This window comes from Argiope bruennichi, chromosome 1 (genome assembly GCF_947563725.1).
Source record: "Argiope bruennichi chromosome 1, qqArgBrue1.1, whole genome shotgun sequence".
NCBI lineage: Eukaryota > Metazoa > Arthropoda > Arachnida > Araneae > Araneidae > Argiope > Argiope bruennichi.
The window spans coordinates 72,859,820-72,886,619 of NC_079151.1; the positions used below are offsets into that span (position 1 = coordinate 72,859,820).

Sequence of the window (26,800 nt, forward strand, 5' to 3'; positions counted from 1 at the left end):
TGTTCGCATTTTTGCAGAACCTTGCAACGAACACTTATAACCGCATTGAATTTAGACTTTTAATTGTTATTTGTTATTTTCGATGAACAATAAGGTTGTATTTTGTTGTGCGTTCTTTTGATATCCCTGCAAAGTTGAGATATTCATTTATAAACACTTTGTATAGCGAAAAGAACTAAATAAACAAATTGGACCTATTCTCTTTGACCGACTGGGTACAAAATTTGAATAGATTTGCAGTTTGGGTGTCCAGATCGTATGCCAAATTTCACTTATCGAGTTTATTGTCTTATGAAAGTTTTTTGTTCGCGTACATACAAACAATCTACCTTATGACAAATTTAACCAATAATTAAGCAGAAATAATTTTCTAAAATTCACCTACTAAATATGATTTATCGTCTTCATATGCACACAAATCTTCGAAATTTGATAGAAATCCACAACTTTTGCATACTTCATCAATCTAGCATGCATCACTTCATCAATCTAGCTTATTGCGATCTTAAAGTGTTCACAGACTACCAAATAGATCTAATTGCAACCAGAAGGTGCGGTCTTCCCCAAACTTTCTTGCATGCTCTTTAATGAAGATTTTACCCCCCCCCCCTTAACTTCCACATAAAATTGTGGATCCTCGGAAAGAATTGAATGAAATGAGTACTCAGATTTTTATTTTCAGAGTCTACATCTGAGAATCACGTGTTTCGTAGCATAGTAAAATAAAAAACGTTACTTATATATTAATTGAGTGGCATTGGCGAACAATAATTACTAAACATCGATCTTTGGTGTGAATTCAGCCTCGATTTTTTTCTTTTGGTGATAAATCGTTGCCATGCGGTTTATGTATAAGTTGCAGAAAATTGAATATAAATTCTGGATGCCTTTCCCATGACTGATTATAACCAAATTTTGCGTAAAATTATAAATATAATCGCAAAATCATGCACCAAATTTAATTATTGAAGTCATTGTGTTTCAGAGTATTGTGTTCACATGCATGCAAACCAACAGACAGTCAACTCTTTGACAGGTTTGATAAAAAATTTGATAAAAATTTACACTTTAGATGTTAAAATTATGAACTAGCTTTCATTTACCTATGTTGTTACTTATTTGAATTGTCACTTTGAAATACTTGTAAAAGCATACATTGACAAAGGTCGACCTCCTTGATGGATTTGGTAAATAAAATTTGATATAGATTTGCCCTTTAGATGATAAATTTTATTATTCTAACTGCTTTCGTTTTGTAATGATCGAGTTAACAGATACTAGGGACGGCCAAGTTGATAGAAGTCTAACAATTTGAAGTTAAGTCCATACGCAAAATCTCATCCATCTAGCTCAAAGCAGTCATGCTCACAGACAGAAAAAGAGACAAGCATAACAACAAAAATGTATTTTTCGGGCTCAGGGAAGTCTGAAATGTGGAGATCAATCAAAATTTCAATTTCGAATTTCTTTTGCAGTTGTAATACTTTTTGTATACAAGAAAGTATTTCTTTTTCTTTTTTAATCTCGTGAAGGACTGAAAGGCGTGGATTCATAGAAATCCCGGAGTCAATACTTCTTTATCTTTTTATATTTCATATTCGAGAAAATAAAAAATAAATCACGTATTACATGTTTGCTATATTAAAAATCGGATGTTTTTTGTCATAAAATACGAAAAGCAAGTACCAGCACTAATACTCAGAAATCACAGTTTGGATTAGTTATGTAGTTGCCATTTCACCGAAATCTAATTCCGTTGTAATGGATTTAGCATTCGACCCTGAAGATCACCGGCATTTACTACACTAATCCGACATGCATTCATGAACATTTCAACGTAAAAGATTCTTTCCGTGGTCAATAAATACAACCGTCCAAAGACTGCAGTTTTTACCTAAAGGAGGAATCAAAAGGAACGAGACTAAGGTAAGGATTCTATCATTCTTAATTTAGAATGTGAGAAAATTTTTCTAACTTAAAATGGTCAGAAGTTCCGGATAATTTCTGAACAATCCCGATTATCTATTGTTTGTTCAGACTTAAAAAAAAGCTTCTTTTTTTATATTAATGGATTTGAACAAACTTTATTATTTAAAAAAAAATTGTTATTGAACAATTCTTTTTCTGGCATTTAATATACTATAAAATATCACTGTATTTTAGCCATTATGTATAAATTTATCAAAGTAAAATAATAATAATAAAGCTTAATGTTTCTTCAGTTTCTCAATTTTCTTTTGTTATTTTTAATAATCAATCTTTTAACTATTTCAGATATATTTTTCAGAAATTAAAAAAAAAAATTATAAAAATTCATAAAATCTGGGCACTTTACTTTATTGATAATAAATATAAAAATTAATTTTCATAACTGAGACTTTGTTTCCTACATGATAAATGACAGATATATATCACAGCAATTTCGAAAAATATTAAATGGTTAAACCTTGAAGAAATTATTATAAAATTAAATTAAATGTTTAATCAAAAAATATTTAAATGTTTTTAATGAAAGAAAGAAATTGTTCAGAATATTTTAATTTTGCTTGCTTAGATTAAAATATCTCAAGAAAACGTATATCGGAAAATTATTCACGATTTCCCGTTTTTATTTCACGTTTGACTTTGATCTTGGCCCTAAAATACTTGCTAAAGCCTGCAAAGGGCAATAAAATTTCAATATTCTTTATTTGTACCTTTGATCGATTTAAGTTCCTTTTTCGTTTGTCATCCTATAATGGCCATCCTTTGGTGAAATCATAAATCAAAAGTTTTAATGTCGCCTAAAACATCATTGACTCTATTGAAAGTAACTATAATAGGTAAAATAACTATAACAAAAAATTCTATTAATTAGGGTTTTATTAAAGTACATATAAGCTACGTTTCAAACATCAAGCGACTAATGAAGCAATCTAAATAAATTTTTCCATTCGAAATGTATAATGAATAAAAATCTGAAAAAATTATTTTATAATGTCACAGATTTTTAAAAAAATTTTTTACAGATGTTTTGGAAAAATATTCGTATTATTAATTTCGTTAAGTCGTTAAATATAACTAACAACCATGGTGCCCTATATAATTTCGTGCTGACATTAAAACAATTACCAAGTTTGTTATTAAATTTTAAGTAATTTATAAATAATAATACATTAAATTGTTTAAAGTAAAGTTTAAAAGATAAAGCTATAAAATTTGACAGATGTAAAACAAGAATTTTGAATACTTATCTATGCTATAAAGGACAATGTGTTTGTTGTCTAGATTGTTTGATCTAGAGTTACCACATTCAAAAGAAATTTCTTTGGGCGGACAAAATGTGCACTCCAGACTGATTTTTTTAAAAAAATTTTTTTAATTAATTAAGAATTAAGCGAGATTTTGGAGTTTTCCCGAAAATCTATAATTGTCTATTAATTATTTCAACTTTCAAAAATTCAATTGGACAAAAATAATTGTTCCATCATTTCCAATTTTAAGAATCGCATTTTTAATTAATTCCAGTGTTGTTATGTAATTTTTAAAAAGAATTTCGCATAATTTTCAATAATATATTTCTTTTTTATAATGAAGTTCAAATCGCTTTCATTGTTTCCTCAAATATTTAATCGCGTGATTTTATTCCATTGAAGAAAGCTAAGAAAGAATGATTATGTTTATTGTTTCAGCAGTTTACATGAAGAATATAAAAGTGAAGTTAGTCTACCGTGAAAGACAACGTACAATTAAAAGATAGATTACCGGTCGGTTATTTTTTGCTTGCTCTACGTTTCAATGAGGTTCAACTCCATTAGTATAGATTATTTCGATACTAATGTAATCGGAAATATGACAATGTATACAATAATGTAATTGTTAACATGGTTTTAATATCTTTTATCCTTAAAATCTCGAAGGCCAACTTATATATAACAGATTTAATTCAAATTAAAAACAACTAATATTTCCAGCGAGAAAGCTGCTTGCCAAAACAGCTAAATCAAATCAAATATATGGTACGGAGTTGTATTTCATTATTATGTTACTAGCTTTTTCGCATACAATGACTTGTCTAACGCGTGAATTGAATAACTGAATTTTTAGTTTTAAATTTGCAATTAAGTAAAAAATATTTAGCAATTTAAAATGCAAAAACCATTTAGAAGCGATTCAATATCTCAAACGGCGTTTATATTATTATAGGAAATAAATTAACTATAAATATCTCAAATAGGACACACCATCTGATTAATAAATTAAGTAAATTCATAGGTCAAGGCGGTATTATACTAACCGCCTTAAACATTTGTTTGTTTCGTCAGAAATATTGGAAGTGGATATATCAGTTAGGAATCATAACTATTCATAACTTTCTTCTACAGTGCAATGAATGCCACAAGTGTTCAGTTTTTTTATTTATAGAATCTCACAAATGAAATGTGTTTTGTAATAAAACCAATACTTGTGCTTAAATTGCATGGCACTAAGGAATAATAGTTAAGAAATATCGATTCTTGGCGTGAATATAGCTTTTTTTTACTAAATCTAGAATGCGATCTTTTGGCATTATTTATTTATTTATTTTGCTATTGATGACATGCAATTAATACACAAGAAAATCGAATATGTACTTTAGACGGCTTGTTTCAGACTGACTGAAATCAAAATTTGACATAGAACCATAACTACAGTCACAAGATCACATCCAAATTTAAATTATTTATATCATTGCATTTTTGAATTATTCTGTTTACATGCATGCGAAAGTATAAATCGATAGATGCGATTCAAAATCTAATAAGAATCTATACTTTAGATGCTAAAACTATTAACCAAATTCCATTTACCTAAGTTGTTAAGTTTTGATATTATTACATAACATGCATGCAAAAGTACTCATGTACAGACGGCTTTGTAAGTGTGTACAAGTCTGTCTTTCCACGCTTTCAATTGTCTGTAAACACTTTAAGTAATTGTATACAATTACTTAATTACAATTTGTATTATAACAAACAGAACAGCCTTAATTCCTCTATGGATTTGGTTCCTAATTTAATAGTGATTTATATTTCAGAAGTTAAACTTTATACCAAATATTATTTATCTCTTTCCATTTAGCAGCCATCACCTGGGCAGCAGGATGGACAGACTTTACAATGGATTTAGATTAAAATGTGATAGACAACTGCAAACTTACCTTAAAGTTCATGTATCAAATTTCATCCGTTTAGCTCAAACTGTTTTTCAATTATGTTAAGACAAGCAGACGTTTCAAAAACGAGTCTAAAACATAAAATCTCATCAAAATCTTAAATTCCTGTTGTTTTTTTTTAATGATTTTAATACTTTGTTTTTGCATACTTCGTATATGAAAATGTAAAATTTGCATTTTAATTATACGAAAATAGCTATGGAGATTTTTTTTCTAAATTTCGACAATTTGTTTTAAAAAAATATTATTTGCATAATTTTTAACAATACATTTCATTGCCATAATGAAATTCTAATCATTTTTATTGTTTTATCAAGAATTTAATTGCTCGATTTTCTTCCATTGTTGAAAGTTAAGGTAGAAAAACTCTGCTTTTTATTTGTGCAGTTTATTTGAGGAATTAGTGAACGAAATTTTTTTTAGCACATTAAACGACGTGTTGTTTGAAATATCGCAGTATTTAAATTTTAATGGCAGTATGATGTCACGAAGCTTGACTCTTTTAGGAAGGTTTATGTACATGATAAACACTAGATGTAAGGCAACTAAATAGGCTTAATTGCCTGTCAAAATTTGATACTGAAAATACTTTATTGGGGGAATCCTCTGTATCAATTTATGTATAAGAGATTTAATCACAACCAAAAGTTACGAACCAAATCATGTTAAATAAAAATTTTACTCTACATGCTTCAGTTGTAGAAGCACTTTGCAAAATGATTAATACCCAAAAGCAAGAGAAAGAAAACCAACATTAGAATTTAAAAATTCAAATATTAATTTCACTACCATAATGGGAAATAATGTTTTAAATAAAATAAAAATGTTAATTTAAATCAAAACTGCATGCAATTAGAATTATAATATATATATATATTATAAATATATTTGAATTTTAAAATGGTGCAATACATATATGCTATTGCATTTTAAAAAGTAATCGAGGTAAAATATTAAAATTTTGAGTAATTTCTAATTAGATAAATTTTAAATGCCAAATTTCATAATTTTGAATGCAACAGTTTTGACCTGTAAATTGATAGCCAGATGCACACGCACATCCATATTCAATTTTATAAAGGTATTAATCATTCTATTTTTTAAAAGTTTCAACTGCTTCCGAAATGAATGTTGTTAGCATCAATAGTAATCCCTACTTCAAATAAGAATAATAATTATGTACTTGTTTCCTAATTCTTTGGGTTTTCCAAATTAATTTTATTTTCCTAAAAATATATTGAATGGTCTACCAAATATACTCATAATAAAGATTTAATTCTTAAGATACATTCAGTGTACTATCACCATTACTTGATTCTACAGTACTGAGTTTTATTCGCAATTTATTAACAAAAATTTTTTCTTATTATTCCAGATTTGACATCATTTTCATCATGGTTAAAAAAACACCAAGATACATTGATGTAGATGGTTATAAATATTGCGAATGCTTCGTTCCTGATATTGTAAGGCAAGCAATCAATTACAAGCCAACTGAAAAAGATATCTTCGTTGCAACTTATCCAAAATGTGGAACAACTTGGATGATCCAGACAGTGATGCTGGTTCTTAACAAAGGAAAAATACCAAATACCATAGAAGAATACTTCGCCTTATGTCCGTTTTTAGAAATGTTAGGACCCGAAGAAATTCCAAACATGCATGGAAAAGGATGCATCAAAATTCATTTCCCATTCAATTTAACACCATATTCTCCAGATGCCAAATACGTTTATGTAGCACGAAATCCAACAGATTGCTGCATTTCTTTCTACCATCACACTAAACTATTCCCAGCTTATCATTTCAGCGATGGTACTTTTGATGATTTCTTCGACCTTTTCATTGAAGGTCAAACGGATTTCAATGATTACTTTGACAACTTATTGTCATGGTACGAACACAGAAACGATCCCAATGTTTTCTTCGTCACATACGAGGAGATGAAGAAAAATCCAAAGGAAACAATCAGGAAGCTGGCCAAATTTCTTGGAGAAGAATATTCATCTGCAGTAGAAGAGAACGACGAATTGTTGGATGAGATAGTCCACAAAAGCAGCTTTGAATACATGAAGAAAACGACAAATAATCTGTTTACAGAAATGCTCAACCGCTGTGAAGAGTATGCTGAAAATCAGAAAGCTCCGCGAGGATTTCGAGCATGGTGTAAGTACAATGCAATTGCTATTAAAGAAGGACAAGGATCGATTGGAAGCTTCCTAAGAAGTGGAGAGATTGGAGAAGGAAAAACAGAACTTTCACCAGAGCAAGAAGAAAGATTGAATAAAAGAATAAAGGAGAAAACCCAAGGTTCAGATGTAATGAAGTTGTGGGAAAATACGAAATGAGCATTTGCTACTTTTCTTATTTGCCGCTTTTCGAACTGCTTGAATTCTCTCCCATCAAATAATTATCAGATGTTTTCTAATTGGATTTCTGGATGTATTCACTAGATCACTTACAATGCTCAAATCAAATTATGGCATCATTATAAAAAGGCAGCTACCTATTTTAAAATTCGATTTCTACAAAATAAATGAAGATTAATATTTGTACTCAGACATTTTCTTTATTTTTATCATTCATATATATCTCTAATATTATCATTTCGACAGAAATTAGAGCAAATAATCAGAAGTAACACAGTAAAATTCATTCATTTAATTTTATAAATACTGTGGATATTCAATTCTCTGTGAACAACGTAGAACAAAAGAAGATAAAAAAAAATTCTTAAAAAATTTTATTCACAGAAACTTTACATAAAGATAATAATTAATAAATGATTCAATGGTATAAAATATTATGGCAAATTTTGACTACGAGCTATTTGTTCCTTCAAGATCATTATACTCTGTCTCTGTTCTGGTGGCAACATAGCAATCTGCTGATCGGACAACTGAAGAACTTGCATAATTAATGCAGCCTGGGAATAAGAAAAAAATTTAATGAATACTCAATACTTTTAAAAATGATATAAATTCTTTTATTATAATAAAAAAATATTATTATCTAATTACCAATTTAAGTATGTTTTTACTTTTAATATTTCAGAAAAAAATTTATAACATTATTAATTATACTTGATTTTTAGAAAAATGCAAAAATAAATATGTTGTGTATTAAATATTATTTTATACTCAGAAGGAATTTATTTCTATTACTATTAAAATTATATGCTAACATTATTAATAATTTAAAGATATGTTTCAGTACACTGCCCTTACCTTTAAAATAATATATAATTATTTTTGCTTATAATTATCTAATGACTTCCATTTTTAATATCTTTAAAATATTCAAATTAGCAAAAAGACTGTTTTCAACAAAATAAGATTATACATATAAATCCCATGCATTAAATAATTTAAGATGCATGAGCCTCTTGTTTTATAGAATACAAAATCCATATTTAAAGTAAAATTTAATTTTAATTACTGACTGCACTCAAAAAAGTTTTGAAAATTAATGGTAAACATTCAGCACTTTTAAACATTAACTTTAATTTTTTTTACTACTTTCCAGTAGCAACAGAATTCATCTACTTTATATCAAACAACTCTACCAACAAAAACTGTTTTCCGAATTATGTGCTACTTATATTTAGAAACAAAGAGTTACTTAAGAGTTGTAACCATACTTATGTTAGGATAACAGGATCTTATTATAAAAAGAAGTAGAGTCTTATTATTAGAGAAATAAAAATAAATCTTATCTGAATAAAAGTAGATAAGAGAGTAATTGTTCATTATCACAGAATTTGTTATTGAAATACATACAACCTAAAAAACAATTTTTATAGAAGCAATGCTAGGCATCACATAAACAGACAGAGATCTACAATCTAGTAGGGAAATTTTCAGAACTTATAGTCCGATTAACACTCAAGGGAAAGTGATGTAATTGGTATAGAATGTGCATTCTGTTAATTTAATCCTCTATGATACCTTTTATACCTTTATGTAATCATAATACTCAATCATCTTTATTAAAATTATTGATGAAAATTTTTTATATAATATATTCCAAGTTCAAATAATAAAAATATGCTTATATTTTAAATACTTATAGAAATGAAGAGAGAAAGAGTTAACAGTGAACTTCAGCTTTATTTTTAAAAGTACTGTAGCCTGAAAAAACAATTTAAAGTACTGTAAAATATCCTGTCTAGTGTATGATAAATAATAAAAAGTAGTAGTTTCTTTTTCTTTTTTTCTTTTATTTACTGCAAAATTTTAACATTCTACAATACATCTCAAATGATAATAAAACTTTTCTGAATTTTATTTTAAGCCAAAACTAAACTTTCACAGATGTAAAATCAAAACTAAGACAGTATTTAATGACAGGAAACTGTTTGTATGATATTATATCATTTCTAAAAATATGTAAATAAGTTTTATATATTAACAAATGGAAAATGAAAATGATTATCAATACATATTATAGATTATAGCGTTTATATATATTTTTAAATTTTTATTTATCTACAAAGTACAAAACTATCTACAAATATAAAAGTGCTTACCTTTTCTTGATCATGAGGTGCTATAGCTGCTGCTGCAGCTGCTAATGAATTATTTGGTGGACATGGAGATGCACCTGCACTTGGAGAAGCTGCTCCAACAGCTGGAGAGTTACCACCCACAGCAGCAACTCTTGGATTCTGCGAGCCAAAAAAATATAAAGTAATAGCATTTTTTAATTAAATTTTTCATAATGAATAAGATATTTATAAATTGCCAGAGCACCTACAAATTATTTCAATATATCAACCTAATGGCAATTTCAAAGCCTATTCATTGCCTCGCTGGAAATTTTTAATTATAATTCATCTTTCAGCATCCTTAAATAATAATACAGCATCCTTTTTATAAATTACAATAAAATTTTACACCAGAATTAATGCTTGATTATAGCCATTTTGCATAGAGATGAAAATGGAAATAACTGAAAAGAGGTAAGAATTTTAGAGCATGGTAGAGGATAGTGTTTATAGTGTTAAATACTTTACAATAAAGATACCAGCACATTAGAAAGGTCTTGCAATAATGAATCTGTTTAATAACAATCAATATTGGTACATTTTTACGGGAGACATAAAATAGTGAAAAGAGGATGGTTTGATTGACAGCAATGAAAGAATGCAAAGAACAATAGGGGACTTCATCTAAAAATATATCATACATTCTTGCACCTATTTTTCATATATGCAATTAAAATTTATTTAATCAAGACTGAAAGAATGCAATGTATCTTATGCCTTATTAGAAATTTAAAAGTTTTTAGATTTTAAAGAAGGATTATGGGGTCATGGAGAAGAATTAAGGTCATTTAATTAAGTAGCACAATTTCTCTGTGTACTACATTAATTAAGTATATGCATAGATCCCTCTTAAATGGTTTTTACTAAATAGGCTGACTTTTTTACTATTATAATGAATGTGAAGTTTGCATCAATAATGATATAATGTGATCTATTATTAAAATTAAAATATTAGAAGAAAATTATAATTTTTTGATTATTTCAAAAAATATTGCAAAACATACACGTAATGTTTTACATATTTTAAAAATTCAAAACTGAAAGTCTTTACTATTTATATTTTATCCACATAAAATTATTTCTTGGAACTTTTTTCTAGATCTTAAGCAAGAATTAGGTATGATTTCCAGTAAAAATCTACAAATTTTAAAGTATTTAAACTATTAATAAATATGATTATATTATTGCAGTTATTAAACACAGTATTATTGCAATCAACATTCATGTTTCATTAATTACCTGTGGTGGGACACGATTACCAGTTGATTGTGATACAGGTTCAACACGTGCAACAGATGCAGGTGGTACACCTCTTGGATCATATGATGGCCCAGCACGAGGCCTATCAAAACTTGGCATATCACCAGGTTGACCAGGTCGAACAGGAGGACCTGTCATAGGTGGCACATCTGGTCCAGGCATATTTCGAAATCTAGGATCAAAAGCTCGATTATCTGGGCCTGGTGGATTGAGCGTCCTCAGATCCTGATCACCTACAGGCTGCCTCATATCTTTATCTCCAACTAGTAAAGGTGGAGGTCTCATATCTCTATCAGACATTGGCATTTGACGCAAATCATGATCACCCAAAGTTCGAGAATCTAACATAAAATTATAAAAACTTTGAGATTGATTAAGAAAATTAAAATATATTAGTATGTATATTAATTAAATTCTTATCAAAATGAAACATGTTCTATTTATATATGTGACTAAAAAAATTATTTAATAATTCAATCGAAACAATAAAATATTCCCTTTAAAAAATATTAACTCTAACAAATTAAAATTATAATTTCTTTCAATTTCATACTTCAAAATTATTACTAGAAAGAAATTTTAATGCAGATTTTTAGAAAATATAAAAATAATTGAAAGTAGGTACATTTTAAAATACAGTGTAAATACATTTAAATTAGGTATGATAAACATAGCATTACTGTTTCAATGACTAATGAAAGTTCCAACACATGACAGTCAACTGAGTGCAGGTATAAATTTTTTAAACATATTTGTTGCAATTCAGTAACAGCAAGTCTTATATCATAATGTACTGAATATTAATTGAATTCAGAGTAAGAAAAATAAATTTCAAACTTGAAAAATTATACATTATGAAATTTTTAAAAAATGAATAATAAAAAAATTCAAGAGAAGTCTTTTGACATATATTTAGTTTTATATGTTGTTTTTGCTTATTATTTTTTTCACATTTAAAATACTAATAAGGAATTTCTAAAAAAATTACAATAAACATACCTAAAAAGCTTAAATAAAAAATTTCACAAAAGTTTTGATTCATTTATAAATAATAAACTGTAAATTTCAAATTGCATATGAATACCATGACATCTGAAATTATTGAAACATGCGATTTTAGTTTCTTAAGTTTTACTATTTAAATGGCAAAATTTATTTAACTGTTACCAGTAAATTTAACAAACTGTATATCATTTTATAAAACATTGATTCTATATCTTAGAAAACGTAGCATAAATTACATTTTGAAATATATATTGATATATCACAACCAATCCTTGAGGTAACAAAAGTTACCATGGTAAAACAATGGAATATTGAAAAAAAATTAATACTGATTCTGAAATAAAATTGCAAATTAATTATCAATTTTCTTAATTAATAATAATAATACAAAAAAGTTTCATATGTTTATTATCTTTCTCCTGTTATTTGTTTGTTAAAATCAATTGATATAAATTCTTTAATGACATATTTATTGTATGCTTAATTATTCTTAAACATCTACTTTTCAAATCTGAAATATCCATAATGAAATAATACCATTTCAAATATTTTAAATATAAAATTGAAATGCAGAACAGTAAAAAATTTAATAAAATACTACCAACAACTTTATTAATAGCTATAATCTTCTATGACATAATGAAGTAAAATTTTTCAATTTACCAAACATTTTTGCAACATGAAAGAGTTCCAAAAAATATTCCATAGTGTCATGAGTTGAGAGTATATAATCCAGTTATAACTACTTTCAAGCACTAATTACAAAGAATTCAAGCATTAGGCTTTTATTGCCATTCAATTAGTAGAAGGTATTGTTCTCATTAATTACACAAATTTAAAACTGTAATAATGATTACAATTATAAAAATCATGTAGAAGATTTCCTCATTTAATGTAGAAACAAAGAAATAGACATCCATAAAATAAAACTCAAGCAGAGTTAAGGAAGGAAATTAAAAAGGGAATATCTGGAGCAATTATTATCATTTATAAGTAATGTTTCCTGAAGAGATAACAAATTGATTACAAATTTAAATCTGTAAGTAAACAAAATTATATTTAATGAACACATAAATATAACTATGGCACTTTTAGTAGATTGCATTAGTAGTACCGATTGTCAGTAAATAAAACACAAAGGTTGAATTTGAAAAATTTGATAATATTAAAAAATTAGTGCATGACCTGTGGTTAATTAAACAGTATTCTTCTTAGAAAATATATCAAATTTGTGCCAAACACACAGGGTTTGCAGAAGTAATGTTACATAATTTCATTGCAAAGAAAAATGAAGCAAAAATACATAGTTTGCTGTTGAGCATTTTATGGTGAACATGCTCCATAAAATATGACTAGCAAAGAACGGTTTCGGATTATTTAAAAATGATTATTTCAATGCACATAACAAAGAGCATCCCAACTACTAAGACTAACTAAGATGCAAAATTACTGTACAGCATTGAAAGCCTTACTTGTTGAAACTGTCAATAGTGAATGCTATAAACGAAGAACTTCAATTTGAACAAAGAATTGAAGCTAAAACATCCAGCAGATGGTGAAAAATATGAGAAAGTTGTTTTCCAACATGGCAATACTAGCTAACATATTGCCAAAACAGTAAAAGGAATTTTAGGACCACTTTGTTAGGATGCTGTATTCACCAAATGTTGCTCCTTTACTATGTGTTTTGTTCAAGACAGAGTGCCCTTTCTGAAGAGATTCAATTCTCATGTAGATATCAAAAATTGGCTAGATAACTAGATTTCATCGAAAGAACCACTTAATTCTTCATGGAATTCATTTGTTGTCCAAAAAAATGGTCAAATGTAGTTTTTGAGAGAAAATAATTTAATGCATCTAATTTTTACCATTTATAAAAAACAAGTTTATTTTTTTAACTTAATAAAGGACAGAATCATATTTATACATTCAATATTTCAGCTTAGTATAGATACTGTAACCCTGGGCAGACAGATACAATGATAAAAGAAATCATTCCACAGCCTATACAGCTTACGGAAAGTTGGATATTATAATTGACAAATAAAATAAAAGGAATCCAAAATTATACATGAGGTTATTTTATCATTTCTTTCATACAGAGGCCAAAAATTACAAAGCTCATCTACAGCAATTAAATTAAAGAATTAGCTGATTTTTATATGGAATAAATTTAACCAAAATATTCTTTTAATATTATATCTTCAAATAAAAAACAAGAATTGCCTTAAAAGATAGTAAAAATTATAGAAGAAAAATAATGGTTAGAAAAATTTAAGTCATCTTTATTGCCTCCATATGTAGTATCAGTAATGTAAGTTGTTTTAAAACTTAAAATCTTAAGAATTTATGATATAAAAGTATGTTTATGAAAAATGTAGAATAATTTATGAAAAATGCACAACAGTGTGCTTCAATTTAGCATAAAAATAGTTAAAAATTTTAATTGAAATTAGAAATCAAAACAAAATGTTATTTAGATATATTGATGTATGTATGAATCATGCACTACTTTTTAAATAACTATGCATAACTTAAAATTAATTTTTAAATATTATTCTGTGCTTCTTATATTTTCATAACAACTATTTAAAAACTTTATTTGAAAGTATTTAAAATTTACAAAAAAAGATTAATCATCAATAATTTTACATAAGGATATATGAAGGGATAACAAAACGTGTGTCTTTGTTTAATACTAAAACAAAACTTTCAAAATTCATTTATTTTTTGAGAATTCACAGCACAAATAAATCCTACAGATACAAGTAAATATCTACAGAAGAATAAGTCAGATTTGCAGTAAATTATAGACCAAAAAAACAATACATACTTCAAAACCCATTACTGGTTAGAAACCAATCAATGTGCACAATATTTCCTAAAATTACCTAAAAACAGAGAATCTAGACCAAGAAAATATTCTCCTTTGCAGAACAAAGGATGTATGATTAGGAAATGTATTCAAAGAATATATCAGTTACATTGAAAAACGAACCAATTACCAGAAGAAGCACTCCACCTATTTTGCTGGGGGCCAGTTGGCATTCTAGGCTGAGGTAAACGAGCTGCAGATGAAACAAAATAAAACTATGTAAGAACAATACAAAGAAAAATAAGTCCTCTCCCTAAAGATTTTATAAAAGAAGCCAATGACGAAGAACTTTATAAAGATGTCCATTTCAAAATTTGACAATAAAATGAATCTATAAACAGCCTTTACATTCGATGTAAAAAAAAGATGCATTATTTTTAAAGAAACTATTTAGAAAACAAATCTTTTATAACAACTTAACCTCCAGAAGCATTAACCTTTATCAATCAAACAAATGATACTTAAATCAACATATATTCCAGATGATAAGATTATTTTAAAAAGTATCAAAACCAACAAAAGAAAGGAACACAAAAGCACCACAAGCAAAAATTAAGAGAAAATATAACACATTTGATTGTAGTAAAAAAAAATAAGATTATTTCATGCTATAATCATATGCTTAGAGCTTAGACAAGTTTTATTGACTTTAAATGGTATTTTCAAAGCTGTAATATGCATAACATATTATTATGTAATATTATGACTTTATATGCATGCAAGCATTCAAATAAAATCACATTTAAAAATTTTGTTAGAATGGTTACAGGTCTTTAATAATTTCACCAGATTCTTTAACTAAATTGGTCAATCTACACATAATCTGATATTCTTTCCAACAAACTTTACATAATCAAAATTAGCGTAAATATAATTAAACTCTCTTCCCAATAAAAGCATTGAATTCCAAATTATAATCTTTTAATATGAAATTGGAGAAAAATTGTAAATTAAGACATTCAGCTAATACATTTGTGTAATTTTTTCAATTAACAATTTTTTACCAGTCATTTTCATGTTCACAATGTAATTTTTTTATTTGAAATTGTAAGTTAGACATTTAGCTCATAAATTTTTATAATTTTTTTTAATTAATAATTTTTTACAAGTCATTTTGGTGTACATAGATCTGAACTTTGTAAAATCTAAACACTGATCGCAGCAAAAGTTTTAGTCAAGCATTAGGTATATGACGTTCACACATTTCTGATAGTTTATTATTACACTAGCTAAGATATTTTAGGTTCTTAAGAAACTATTTAATAATGGAAAGCAAGGCCATACAGATGTCATTAAGGCTTAACAAGACAAAGAACCACCACAATAACTGAACAACAATATGTAAACATAGATTAGATGCCCAATTAGAATGTAAGCAATAAAGAATAAGCAAAAGTTGAAGGTAAATTAAAATTCTACCTAGGAAAGATTATTTAATAAATATAAAGCAGTAGCAGACAAAAGAATCTGAAGAAATAACACAACTGCTGCACAGAGACTGAAATATATTTTAATACAAATGAAAAGTCAATGCATCAATATGCAAATAATAATTTGTCTGTCACATATTTTTTATTTGCAAAAATATCAGTTTTTTCTTTCTTTCCTTAGAAAAGAATACTTATCTCTTTACAGAGTTTATCAGTGATGCCTGTCACTTTTTTTTTTTTTTTTTTACATCTAGCGTATTTCTGTTTTATGCAAGCATGAATAATAATAAGTTTTTATTATATAAGCATGTATTTTATCTGGAAGTGTTTATGGATATTCCACAGTATTTTTGAACACATATATGGATAACTGGGCCATCAAATTATTTCTTTTTTCTATTTGGCATTTTTCAATTTGCTTTTTGCATTTGGCAATGCATTTTTTTCTATTAGTAGATCACCATTTGTTTGAATCCAATTTAATGATTAACTTGTAGTTATTGTTAATTTGCTTGCATCAATATTTTTATTTTGTTTGTGGTATTGCATTGCTGTGGAAATGTGGATCCCAGCATGTTCAGAATGGAATTTCATCATTCTAGAGATCAATGAATTTTCTTTTATGTAATGACTACATTATTTTTTAATAATTCAAACACTTTTTGTATAATTTTATTTATTTTATTGTTTATTTAATCATACTTTTTGTATAATTTTGCATATTCTCATGTTCATTTTAAACATAATGATTTATTTCTACGGGTTTAGTAGAATTCATTATTTTATGAAGTTCAGAGTCTGCTTAATATCCGATTGCTTTCTATTCGTGAATTAAGATTTGCTTCAAGCCGATTTCAATAATTGGTTTTGATTTGAGTATTCATGAGAACAATATGGATAGGTAAGATCTCGTGGTAAAGAAACAAAACTTGTATATATTTTCACAATATATTGCTATTATATATTTATATCCAAAGTATAATACCATTTTTTCTATTATTTTATTTTTTAACTCTGCATAACACATTACTCTTTAAAACTTAAACTGAAATAAAAGTTTTAGGTAGTCTGTTTAAATCTAAAGGATTGTGCAGATAAAATTCCCTGAAGATTACAATTACAGTTTCGATTCTTTGGGTATTTCATCAGCTGGAATACCGCATCACTAGAACTCTAAAAAGTGTTGACTAAACAAGCTTTGCAGTGAAGCACAAAAATGAGTATAAGTATGAAAAGACACTATTTTAGTGCCTTTTCATAACTTACTTGGTTAACGCTAAAGCAGACTTAGCATTAATCAAGGTGCATTAAAAGGATGCATACTCAGATTAACTATCCTAATGCCATTCCTAACATATTTAATTTACAGTAATTAATTAATGATAAGTATATTTACCATAAAAAACTAACTATAATATATACATATATAATTCAAAAATAATTACACAATTACAAAATAAATTATGCAAAATTCAAATTGGTAGCAAAAAACATCATGTAGCTCTAAGTAAAGATGATCAAACCTACTGATTAAAAAACCCCATAAAACTTCAGATATCCAGAGTAAGAACCAGCCTTTTCCAAAAATTCTAACACTCTTCTACAATGTTCCTTGAAATAAATTCCTCCCCCTCCCCCCAAAAAAAGAGAAACACAAAAAGCAAAGACAGATGTTCCCTTTCCTTCATAATGTTCTGCCATATGTAGCAGGATCAGTGCAGTGTTTCAGCTGATGGAGCACCTAATTTTATTCACTAATTATATGCATGTTTCCTCTTTAAAAAGTTATTAAAATATACATGATAAATAATTTTAAGAGACATAGCCACAAAATAAAATTGAAATATTTTTGCAACAATTTATTTTGTACCAGAAATAAAATTAGAAATATTCTTTCAAAAGACAGATTTTTGCATAGAGTAGCATAGTTGGAAATTACTTCACACTTGCTTGATTCATACTGCCATATATTATTAAATTAAAAAATAAAGTTAAAAATGAATGCCAAATATATTTTTTTCCCAATTGTACTTGAATTTAAAATTTTGAGAAAAAAGTGAAATGAGAATAAAATTTTTTTACAAAATTTTTGTGAATACAAGATAACAATGCATCTAAATAGGCATATCTTCTATAGTTCAGCAACGGATTATAAAACCTTCCGTGTTTTTGCACATGCGTTAGGATAGGTTTAATTCGTCAAAATAGGGGTGAAAGGGAAGACGAAAGGAGGAAATGTTTACATTTACTAGTATCTAATAGGGGAAATCCAAGGTCAAAGAGAATACCGGAAATGCACTCATCGTTCCGCGTCTCACCCCTTAATGAGATGGAATCGTTGAAATGTGGTCGTATCAGAATCCGTTGACGAATTATAGTTACGTTCTAAAGATATAAATAAGTTTTAAACAAATAAGCAAAAAAGATATTACAAACAGGACTATTCCATAATCATAATAGTGAAAAGCTTTCTATTTTGATTATTTTTACTCCATTACTCTTTATTTAATTTATTTTAATAAAAATATCAAATTTTTATCTGTTATTAGTATAAAACTAATATTTATAAGCAATATCTATAATGAATTAAACTCTCCTCTTCTTAAAAATATCTCATTTTTATACATTAAAAGTTAAATGCATAATCCTACCATCACTGCATTTTAATATATTACAAAATGTTTCAATTTTCATGCAACATTATTAAATCGTGTATCAAAAATATTTCTAAAATATTTTAATTTTATGAATATCTTCATATTCCAAAAGTATGTAATGAATCAATTCTTTCATTGTTAAGTTGTATATGTTAAAAACCAACTATCAATAATTTTTAAATCTGTAGGATACAAAAATAGCAGCTAATAACTTTGCATACTGAAAAAAATTACATGCATGAAAATGTAATAAATTTAATATAATTTTCTATTTAAATTTTAAAGAAAAATTATAAAGATGTCAAAAATATCTTTTTTTAGAAGAATAAATTATGAGAAAAGGTTTTGTTTACCTCGGTCTGGAAATGGATTTTGAAGAACTGGATTTGGATGTCCAGGTGCAAGTGAGGGTCTCTCAGGAAGAAGAGGTGGCCTTTCACCAAGGAGAGCTGGTCTAGTTAATGGCATAACAGGCTGAGTTGGTCTTGGATTTTGCATGGCAGGATTTTGTGGTAATGAATTAAGTTGATTTGGAGGCATTGCTGGAATACAAAAGAGTAGCATATTCATAGCAACATTCATTTATCAATACTTTTCACATTAAAATTTTTAATATTCATTTCTCATTACTTTTTACATTTTATCTTAATTTTTCGTATCTATTTCACAAGATATTCAAGATCATATTTTTATTAAAATTAAGTTTTTCTTTCAATTATAAATCAATTATAATTTTACAATCATTAACTATTGAATATTTCCAACTACCAGCAGTAACTAGTTAGATATTACAAAACAGCTTCCATAAAAATGAATGTACATTTTGAAAAAGAATTATATACACAAATATACATTAAGAATCATACATTCATTCTTTCAGATCAATTATTACAAATTAGAAATTTGTCTGTTATCAGAACAGTTCAGATTATTGATGACTGCTGCTGAATATACTAACAATAGAACTGTAAATATTACTAAATTATGTTAGTTAGCATTTGGCCAATTTTCTTTCCTAAGGATGTTCTTAACTCATTAGTTGTAATTGGCCTTGTTATAAAAATTATTTCATGCATTTCTCCAAAAATAAATCCTTTGGAATAAGATCGAAAAAATATACCGGAAATATGATAATACTTCTTTATAGTAATTGTCTATTCACCAGAATTTCATCTAGAAAGTTGTGATAATAATATAAAGATGAGCATGCCATTCTTCATGCTCATACATGCCTGAATGAGTGGCATCAGACATTCATGTTATAATTTCAGGTTACTATCATTTTCAAAGAATAAAAATCCAATTAATCAATTCTCCTATTAATAACTTCACTAGCTATTCCATTGCCAAGCAAATTTTTTTAGTAGCTGAGTAATTGTAATTTTGACAAATGATTGAGCCATTATATATGAAAAAGTATCATTTTAAAGAATAAAACTGCACATTTAAAAAATGAAAAATTATTCAATTATGATTATATGTTGAATTATAAACAAACAAGATACCATATTTCTGTTCATTATATTTTCCATGAAACTGTTTGTATAATAAAGATTTAAATGTGTATTCATTTTTCGAAAGAGGAGGACTATCTACTATCAATTCCAAACTCAGTATAAAGAGAAGAAAATAGAAAGCATTAGATATGTAGGGTAGTAAATTCTTATTTAATATTTTCCTTGATTGAGTTCAAATTAGTTACATACATGACTTACATGGGAAAGTGAGCAGTAGTTGCAAAATACTAAATAACTAAATTTAATACTAAATATTTGTATTCCAAAATAATCAAACTCAAATGAATTGGCATAATAACAACAGCAGTAAAAGAAACCTGCACATTTTATATCCAGTAGGAAATTATTTTTTTTACGAGAGAGTGCAAATTTTAGTCAGCAAAAGTGGTCTCCCCAAAACATTCTCACATAATTCCTATTAACCCATTGAGTTGTAATGATTCATTACACAGATTACTTAACTTTACTTGCTTCTGAAATCATTAACTCAATTACAAATAGAAAATAATAAGTTAAGAATTTACTTTTGTGGTGGAATGTAGATTATTATGAAATGTGCAGGAAGCAACAGGACGAATGTTTTTAGGAACTTTTCTTTTAATAATCACATTCACACATTAAACAAACACAAAGACAAAACAAGACATGTACACAGCTTAACAGTACGGCATCACATCTCACCCTAATTACCTCACAATGCATCATGGGATGGCATATGGGATGGACTAATCAAGCATCACCATCTAGTATCCAAAAGAGAAGATATGAGTAATGCAACAGCTACATTTTTAAATTTCCTTTTAACTAATAACTAGCAACCTGAATCAAGCACATCCAAGCAAGCTGTTTCTCTCTTTATAAAGCACTATAAATGCTTTAAGAATTGCCCTCAGGTTGCAAATATGAACATGCCTTCTAGTGATGCACACTAGATTTCATGATAAATCTGCTACAAAGGTATGTTAATGTTTAATGCTTTCATTCATATTCTTAAGATTTTAATCATTTTCACATTTCACTCTAATAACCACTTAATTGAATCTTTTAGAGCTCAAGTGGTGCAGCGTCCCAACTGATGAAATTCTTACAGAATGAGTGCAATCTTTACAAAATTTTACCTGCTTACTCCTTTAGACCTAAGCTTAAGCTTTTTTGCCTGCAGCTTTTTTTATTTGCATTCAGAAGTTCAACAATAGTGAATTACATAAAATTAAAGGTACTAACTTTTAGGTAACGAATTACTTTAAAATTAAAGGTACTAATTGAAAATTAAAATTCTTATATACATGCAAATTGTTTCTTGTCTTTGTGTGCAATCCATGCATGTCGGATTTATACACTAAGCTTTTGAATGGCCTTGATGCCATGTACAAACATGCATTTAAAGCATATATTGATTTTGCTTTAAGTATGTATTCATACTTTCAGTTTTTTTTAGTTGTCTGTTGTGTTCATTCATTCTTTAGCTGGCTGGCTTATGTCTTTAGTTGAACTAATGGCTCTTAAATTTCTTTTAGTTAATAATAAATTATAACTAACTTTCGATAATAATATTTTATAAATTCTTTGACTGTGGTTCCTGAGCTCTGTATTCACTGAACTTTCCTAACATTTCTTCTATCATTCTGAATCCTACACATAAGCAGTCCGTGCTTCGCAACATAATAAGAAAAAGTAAATAGATACTTTCTTTCAACAGAATAAAACTAAAATTTGACATAAAATCATAATTTTTAGTAATGATAATATATTAAATTTCATTTATCTAATTGCATTTTTGAGTCAATACATTGACATGCAAAAATATAAATACAGACCAGTAGATAGCCAATTTTTTAATCGACTTCATTCAAAATTTAATAAGAATATTATTTTAAAGATTAAAGCTATGAATCAAATTTCATTTATTATTTTAAAGATTAAAGCTATGAATCAAATTTCATTTATCTAAGTCATTGAGTTTTGAAATGTTACATTTCCATGGATGCAACTGTACAGGTCAACTCCTCTGAATTTGGTTCCAAATTTCAAACAGATTTAAATCTTTGAAGCTAAACCTGTGCATCAAATTTTGTCCATTCTTCTCATGGCATTTTGTAAATATTGTGTTCACTTTTTTTTTTTTTTTTTTTTTTTTTTGGAGACAGACATTTTGAGAGTACAGATTTCATTCAACATTTGATAAATTTACAAATAGATGTTCAGATCCCAAACTCAATTTCATCTGTTAAGTTCAAAATATTTTCCCATTATCATGCTCACAGACAAATATATATAATTCTAAAAATGTGTTTTTCAGACTCAGTGAGATCTGAAACAAGAAGATTCATCAAAATCTCAAGTTTGAATTTTTTTCACGATTGCAATATTCTTTGTATATTTTATAAATAAGAAATTAAAAATGCTTGCTTGTGAAAATAATGCAAAATGTGTTTCATTCTTCATTCAACTTCAATTCCAGGTTTTCCTTTTTTTCCTTCCAATTAAGATGACAAAAGGAAATTTGAGTAAACTTTCAAATAGTAGATCGTATACATTTCTTGGATGAAAATACCAAATTAAGTAACTGTCTTTGATTTTATTTATGTGTTTCTAGCTGCTGATTTGATTACAACATAGAAATTTTTGTAATATATAAAATATAAAAGCAATTAATCCATGAATAATGATTGAAAAAATCATTAAAATTTGCCAAATATGTTAAGACATTTTCAACAACTTTCAGAAATAGTTTGCATTTGAAACATGGTGTCAAAAACACAGCTAAGTAGTTTCATTTTATATATTACAACACATTTCAAAATAAATTATGAATTCATATATTTTCTAAAATTGGAGTCCTAATTTTGCAAGGAAAAATTATTACTACGCATACTAAAAAAACAACAGATAATATGTTATCTAGATATAAACTTTCTTTAGCTAATTTTAACTTCTTTATTAATAATAAAAAGCATTTATTACACAAAACTTAATAAACCTATTTAATATCAACATTTTATTTAATGTAAACATAGCATTTTTGCAACAAAAATTTTACTCGGATTTCTCTTAAAAATTATAGAAAATATCTTATTTGTCACTTAAGGATCTTAAATTATCACTTATCAAAATTGTATTTTAAATTGTTATTTAATAAGGAATTCTTTTACTTTCAACCAAAAAAACATTTAACTATCAAAAAACCATGCTAAGGAAAAAAATTATAAAAATTTTAACATACCAGATGGATAAGATGTTGGATTATCCATACCACCTGGTGGAATCTGAAGTGAAAGAAAAATTGTTTTATGCATTTTCAAATCAATTTAAAATTTACATTACAAAGATATAATGTTTTTAAAATTATATCAGCATTCCAATTGAATTAATGCCGGATAATATATTAGTTACTGTTTAATATGATAACATTAACCATATAATAAAAACAAAATTATAAAAACAGTGATTATAAATATTTATTTTAGGTCACATCAATTATTAAAATTCAAAAATAAACCAATTAGCTAATTCAAACTGCTTGTTTTCTATTAAATAACATGGAAAAAGAAAAATTAACCTATTTCTTTATTATATTTATTTCTTTATTATATTTTATTTTACATTTATTTCATTTTATATTAATTGGACATTTATTTTTATATTGTACTGTTGTTTCACATCTACTAATAAAATAACATGCCACTTTACTTATTTATTATTATAATTATTATTTTGTCAATGAATTTTGTTCCAATTCTTATTTTTGGGCAATATTACTGAAACAAAATAGCAATAAAAGTTATAAAAAAATATTTTTTTTAATTAATGTTGGAAATACTTTTCTTTTTCTTTAAATCTAAGCAAATATTGAAAATTTTTATTATACTTACAAGGGGTGGCATAGCTTTTTTTTCAGGTGTAGGTAAAAGGGCTCCAGAAGGGGCTGATTGAAAGCCAGGGGCATGAAGCATATTCTAAACAATATGAAAAGATTCTAAGAAACATTTTATGCAAAATTAATAGCTTGGGTAGGGAAAACAGTTTCTTTGCATTTTGTTAAAAAATAAATGCTGGGTATTATTAGTTATTTCAATAAAATTGAAAGCTATAATTTCATATAACATTTTTAAAAGAAAAGTTAAATCAGATTTTATTTAGAAAAAAGTATTTTCTTTTCAAACTTTTTTGACCAAAAAAAAAAAAAAAAAAATGAGGATTAAATAGGTAGCTAAAATAACAAGTTTTATATATATATATATACTTTCAACCATATAGTTTTGCTTGCATACATATAATTTCAGTTTTACAATAAAAAAAAATTCAGAAAAATGCATAAAAATACATAATAAACTATATATTATAATAAAATCTATAAAATACATAGATTGCATAAAATGCAAGAAATAAGATTTAATGACAGTTATTACAAATTTTTAACAACTAAATATGTTTTTTAAAAAATCCCTAAAAAATTTGTCATATATTGAATTATAAAATGTAAAACGAAAAGAATAAACATTAATATCATATAAAATTAGCATCTCATATTAAGAGTGACGGAGAAAATCTGTTTCAGGAAAAAAAATTTTTTTAATAAAATGCAACAAATATTTTAAATTTCAAACAAATGCATTTTAAAGCAATATAATTACTTTAGCAGTTTCTGCATCAATAACTTTCATTATAACTTGAGCTTGGAGAAGAGCATATGCAAGTTGCGGATTTTGAATCAACAAATTTCTTGCCTCGTTGGGATTATTTTCAACACAAGTCTAAATAATAAAACATTTGTTTAGAATTAATCAAGACCAAAATTTATTAGAAATTTAATTAGGTAAAAGAAAAAATTTTGTATCAAACCTTCATCTGTATCATAAGTTCATATAACTGTTCTGGTGGTACACTACACATAACTTTGGCAATAGTATCTGGAGCTTTTTCTGGTGCAACTTCAGGTCCATATGGACTCTAAAACATTTAAGGTACGATAAATGATACAAACATGCATAATGCAAAAAAAAAAAAAAACTGCTAAGCTTAAAATAAAAGGAAATATGAAATGTATTAGCAAAAGCCTACTATGCATACACAGGAATGCTTGAAAAGTATATATTTTAATACAAACGATAGACTGGTAAGTATTCCAAATCTTTCATAATTATATTTATTGATATACTTCTTTCAAGAGAAAAGGGGATATAAATATTAATTTAGTACTAGTTTTAACTAAGGCCATGTATAGCATAAAAATTGAAGATCTGGGATGCACAAAAGATTTAAAAATATGCCATATAATGTGTTGAAATAGGAATTACAGTAAATCCTAAAAAGATATTTTGGTTATCTTAAAGGAAAGAGCAACAGAGTATAATAACTAAAAATAGAAATAGAGCTTTTCTAGAAAATAAATATTTTGTTTAAAAAATAATAATTAATATGAACAAAACTAGCCTATTTCAAAAGTTAAAGAGGAGAGGGCGAGTAACAAAAATAAATAAATGAAGCTATTTACTTTTAAAAAACAAATTAAGGAAACAGGATTAATAAAAATGATTACTAAATAAATTAAAATAAAAGCTCCTTACCTCCACAGGGGGCCCACCAAGTGATGCTTGTAAATCTGAAGAAGTAAGAGATTATTTTGCTTGCAAAAAATTATTTAAACTAAGTAACTAATGAAAATTAATATTTTATTGGCAGGTGGAAAAAGAAAAGAAACAAAATTAATTGATAATAATAAGGCAATAAAATTATATAAAAATTTTAATTCCAATTAATTAATTTTTAATTTACAGGGTGGATAAGTAAATTTTATCTTTAAAAAACACTTTATAAGCACCTTTAAAAAAAGGACCAATATTAATGATTATAGTTACAATGTGTTCAATGAAATGAATTAAATTGAATATTAACAAAGTATCCAATGAAACACAATGTAAACATAAAATTCCACAAGTTACTACTAAATATTTTTCACCAATATTGAAATTAAGTAATTCAAAATGTTTTTTATGCAAGTTCTGTTTGAAAAAATTTATTAAAAATCCTTTCTATTGCATATCTAAAATTATTTTATTACATTACAATTAGTAGTATTTACATTAAAATTAGTTCATGGTATTTTTATTACATGCAGTTATTAGTAGTACAGTTACTACAAACATTTTATAGTTACTTCATTAACATTTCAATTCTTTGAAGGGCTAAAATAGTCAAGAACATTAGTAAGCAAATCCAGCATATAAAAATCATGCTAATTTTATTAAATACTAGCAGCTTTGAGTGACCCATTGGTTTGTTGGGATCAATAATTGCTAAATTTTTAGTTAAATAA

The 26,800-nt window shown here is 26.6% G+C and overlaps 2 protein-coding genes across 3 annotated transcripts in view; one reads left to right on the forward strand and one right to left on the reverse strand.

Annotated features, from left to right (window-relative positions):
• The first annotated feature begins 1,890 nt into the window (after positions 1-1,890).
• Positions 1,891-7,741, forward strand: LOC129976499 (sulfotransferase ssu-1-like). The gene is made up of 2 exons (XM_056090109.1): positions 1,891-1,926; positions 6,570-7,741. Exon 2 carries the CDS (start codon positions 6,589-6,591, stop codon positions 7,540-7,542), a length of 954 nt encoding a protein of 317 aa, XP_055946084.1. The 5' UTR covers positions 1,891-1,926; positions 6,570-6,588; the 3' UTR covers positions 7,543-7,741.
• A 179-nt stretch (positions 7,742-7,920) lies between these two features.
• Positions 7,921-26,800, reverse strand: part of LOC129979504 (cleavage stimulation factor subunit 2-like) — a 29,065-nt gene continuing 10,185 nt past the window's right edge. The window contains exons 4-13 of one of the 2 annotated variants that reach the window (XM_056090715.1): positions 26,052-26,086; positions 25,327-25,434; positions 25,119-25,238; positions 24,357-24,440; positions 23,708-23,750; positions 19,321-19,509; positions 15,011-15,073; positions 10,980-11,341; positions 9,723-9,860; positions 7,921-8,120 (exon numbers count right to left, since the gene is read on the reverse strand). In XM_056090715.1, coding sequence (XP_055946690.1) covers positions 7,998-8,120; positions 9,723-9,860; positions 10,980-11,341; positions 15,011-15,073; positions 19,321-19,509; positions 23,708-23,750; positions 24,357-24,440; positions 25,119-25,238; positions 25,327-25,434; positions 26,052-26,086 — 1,265 coding nt within the window. In that variant the 3' untranslated portion in view covers positions 7,921-7,997. The remainder of the gene's footprint in view (positions 8,121-9,722; positions 9,861-10,979; positions 11,342-15,010; positions 15,074-19,320; positions 19,510-23,707; positions 23,751-24,356; positions 24,441-25,118; positions 25,239-25,326; positions 25,435-26,051; positions 26,087-26,800) is intronic. The other variant, XM_056090716.1, reaches the window with a different exon arrangement.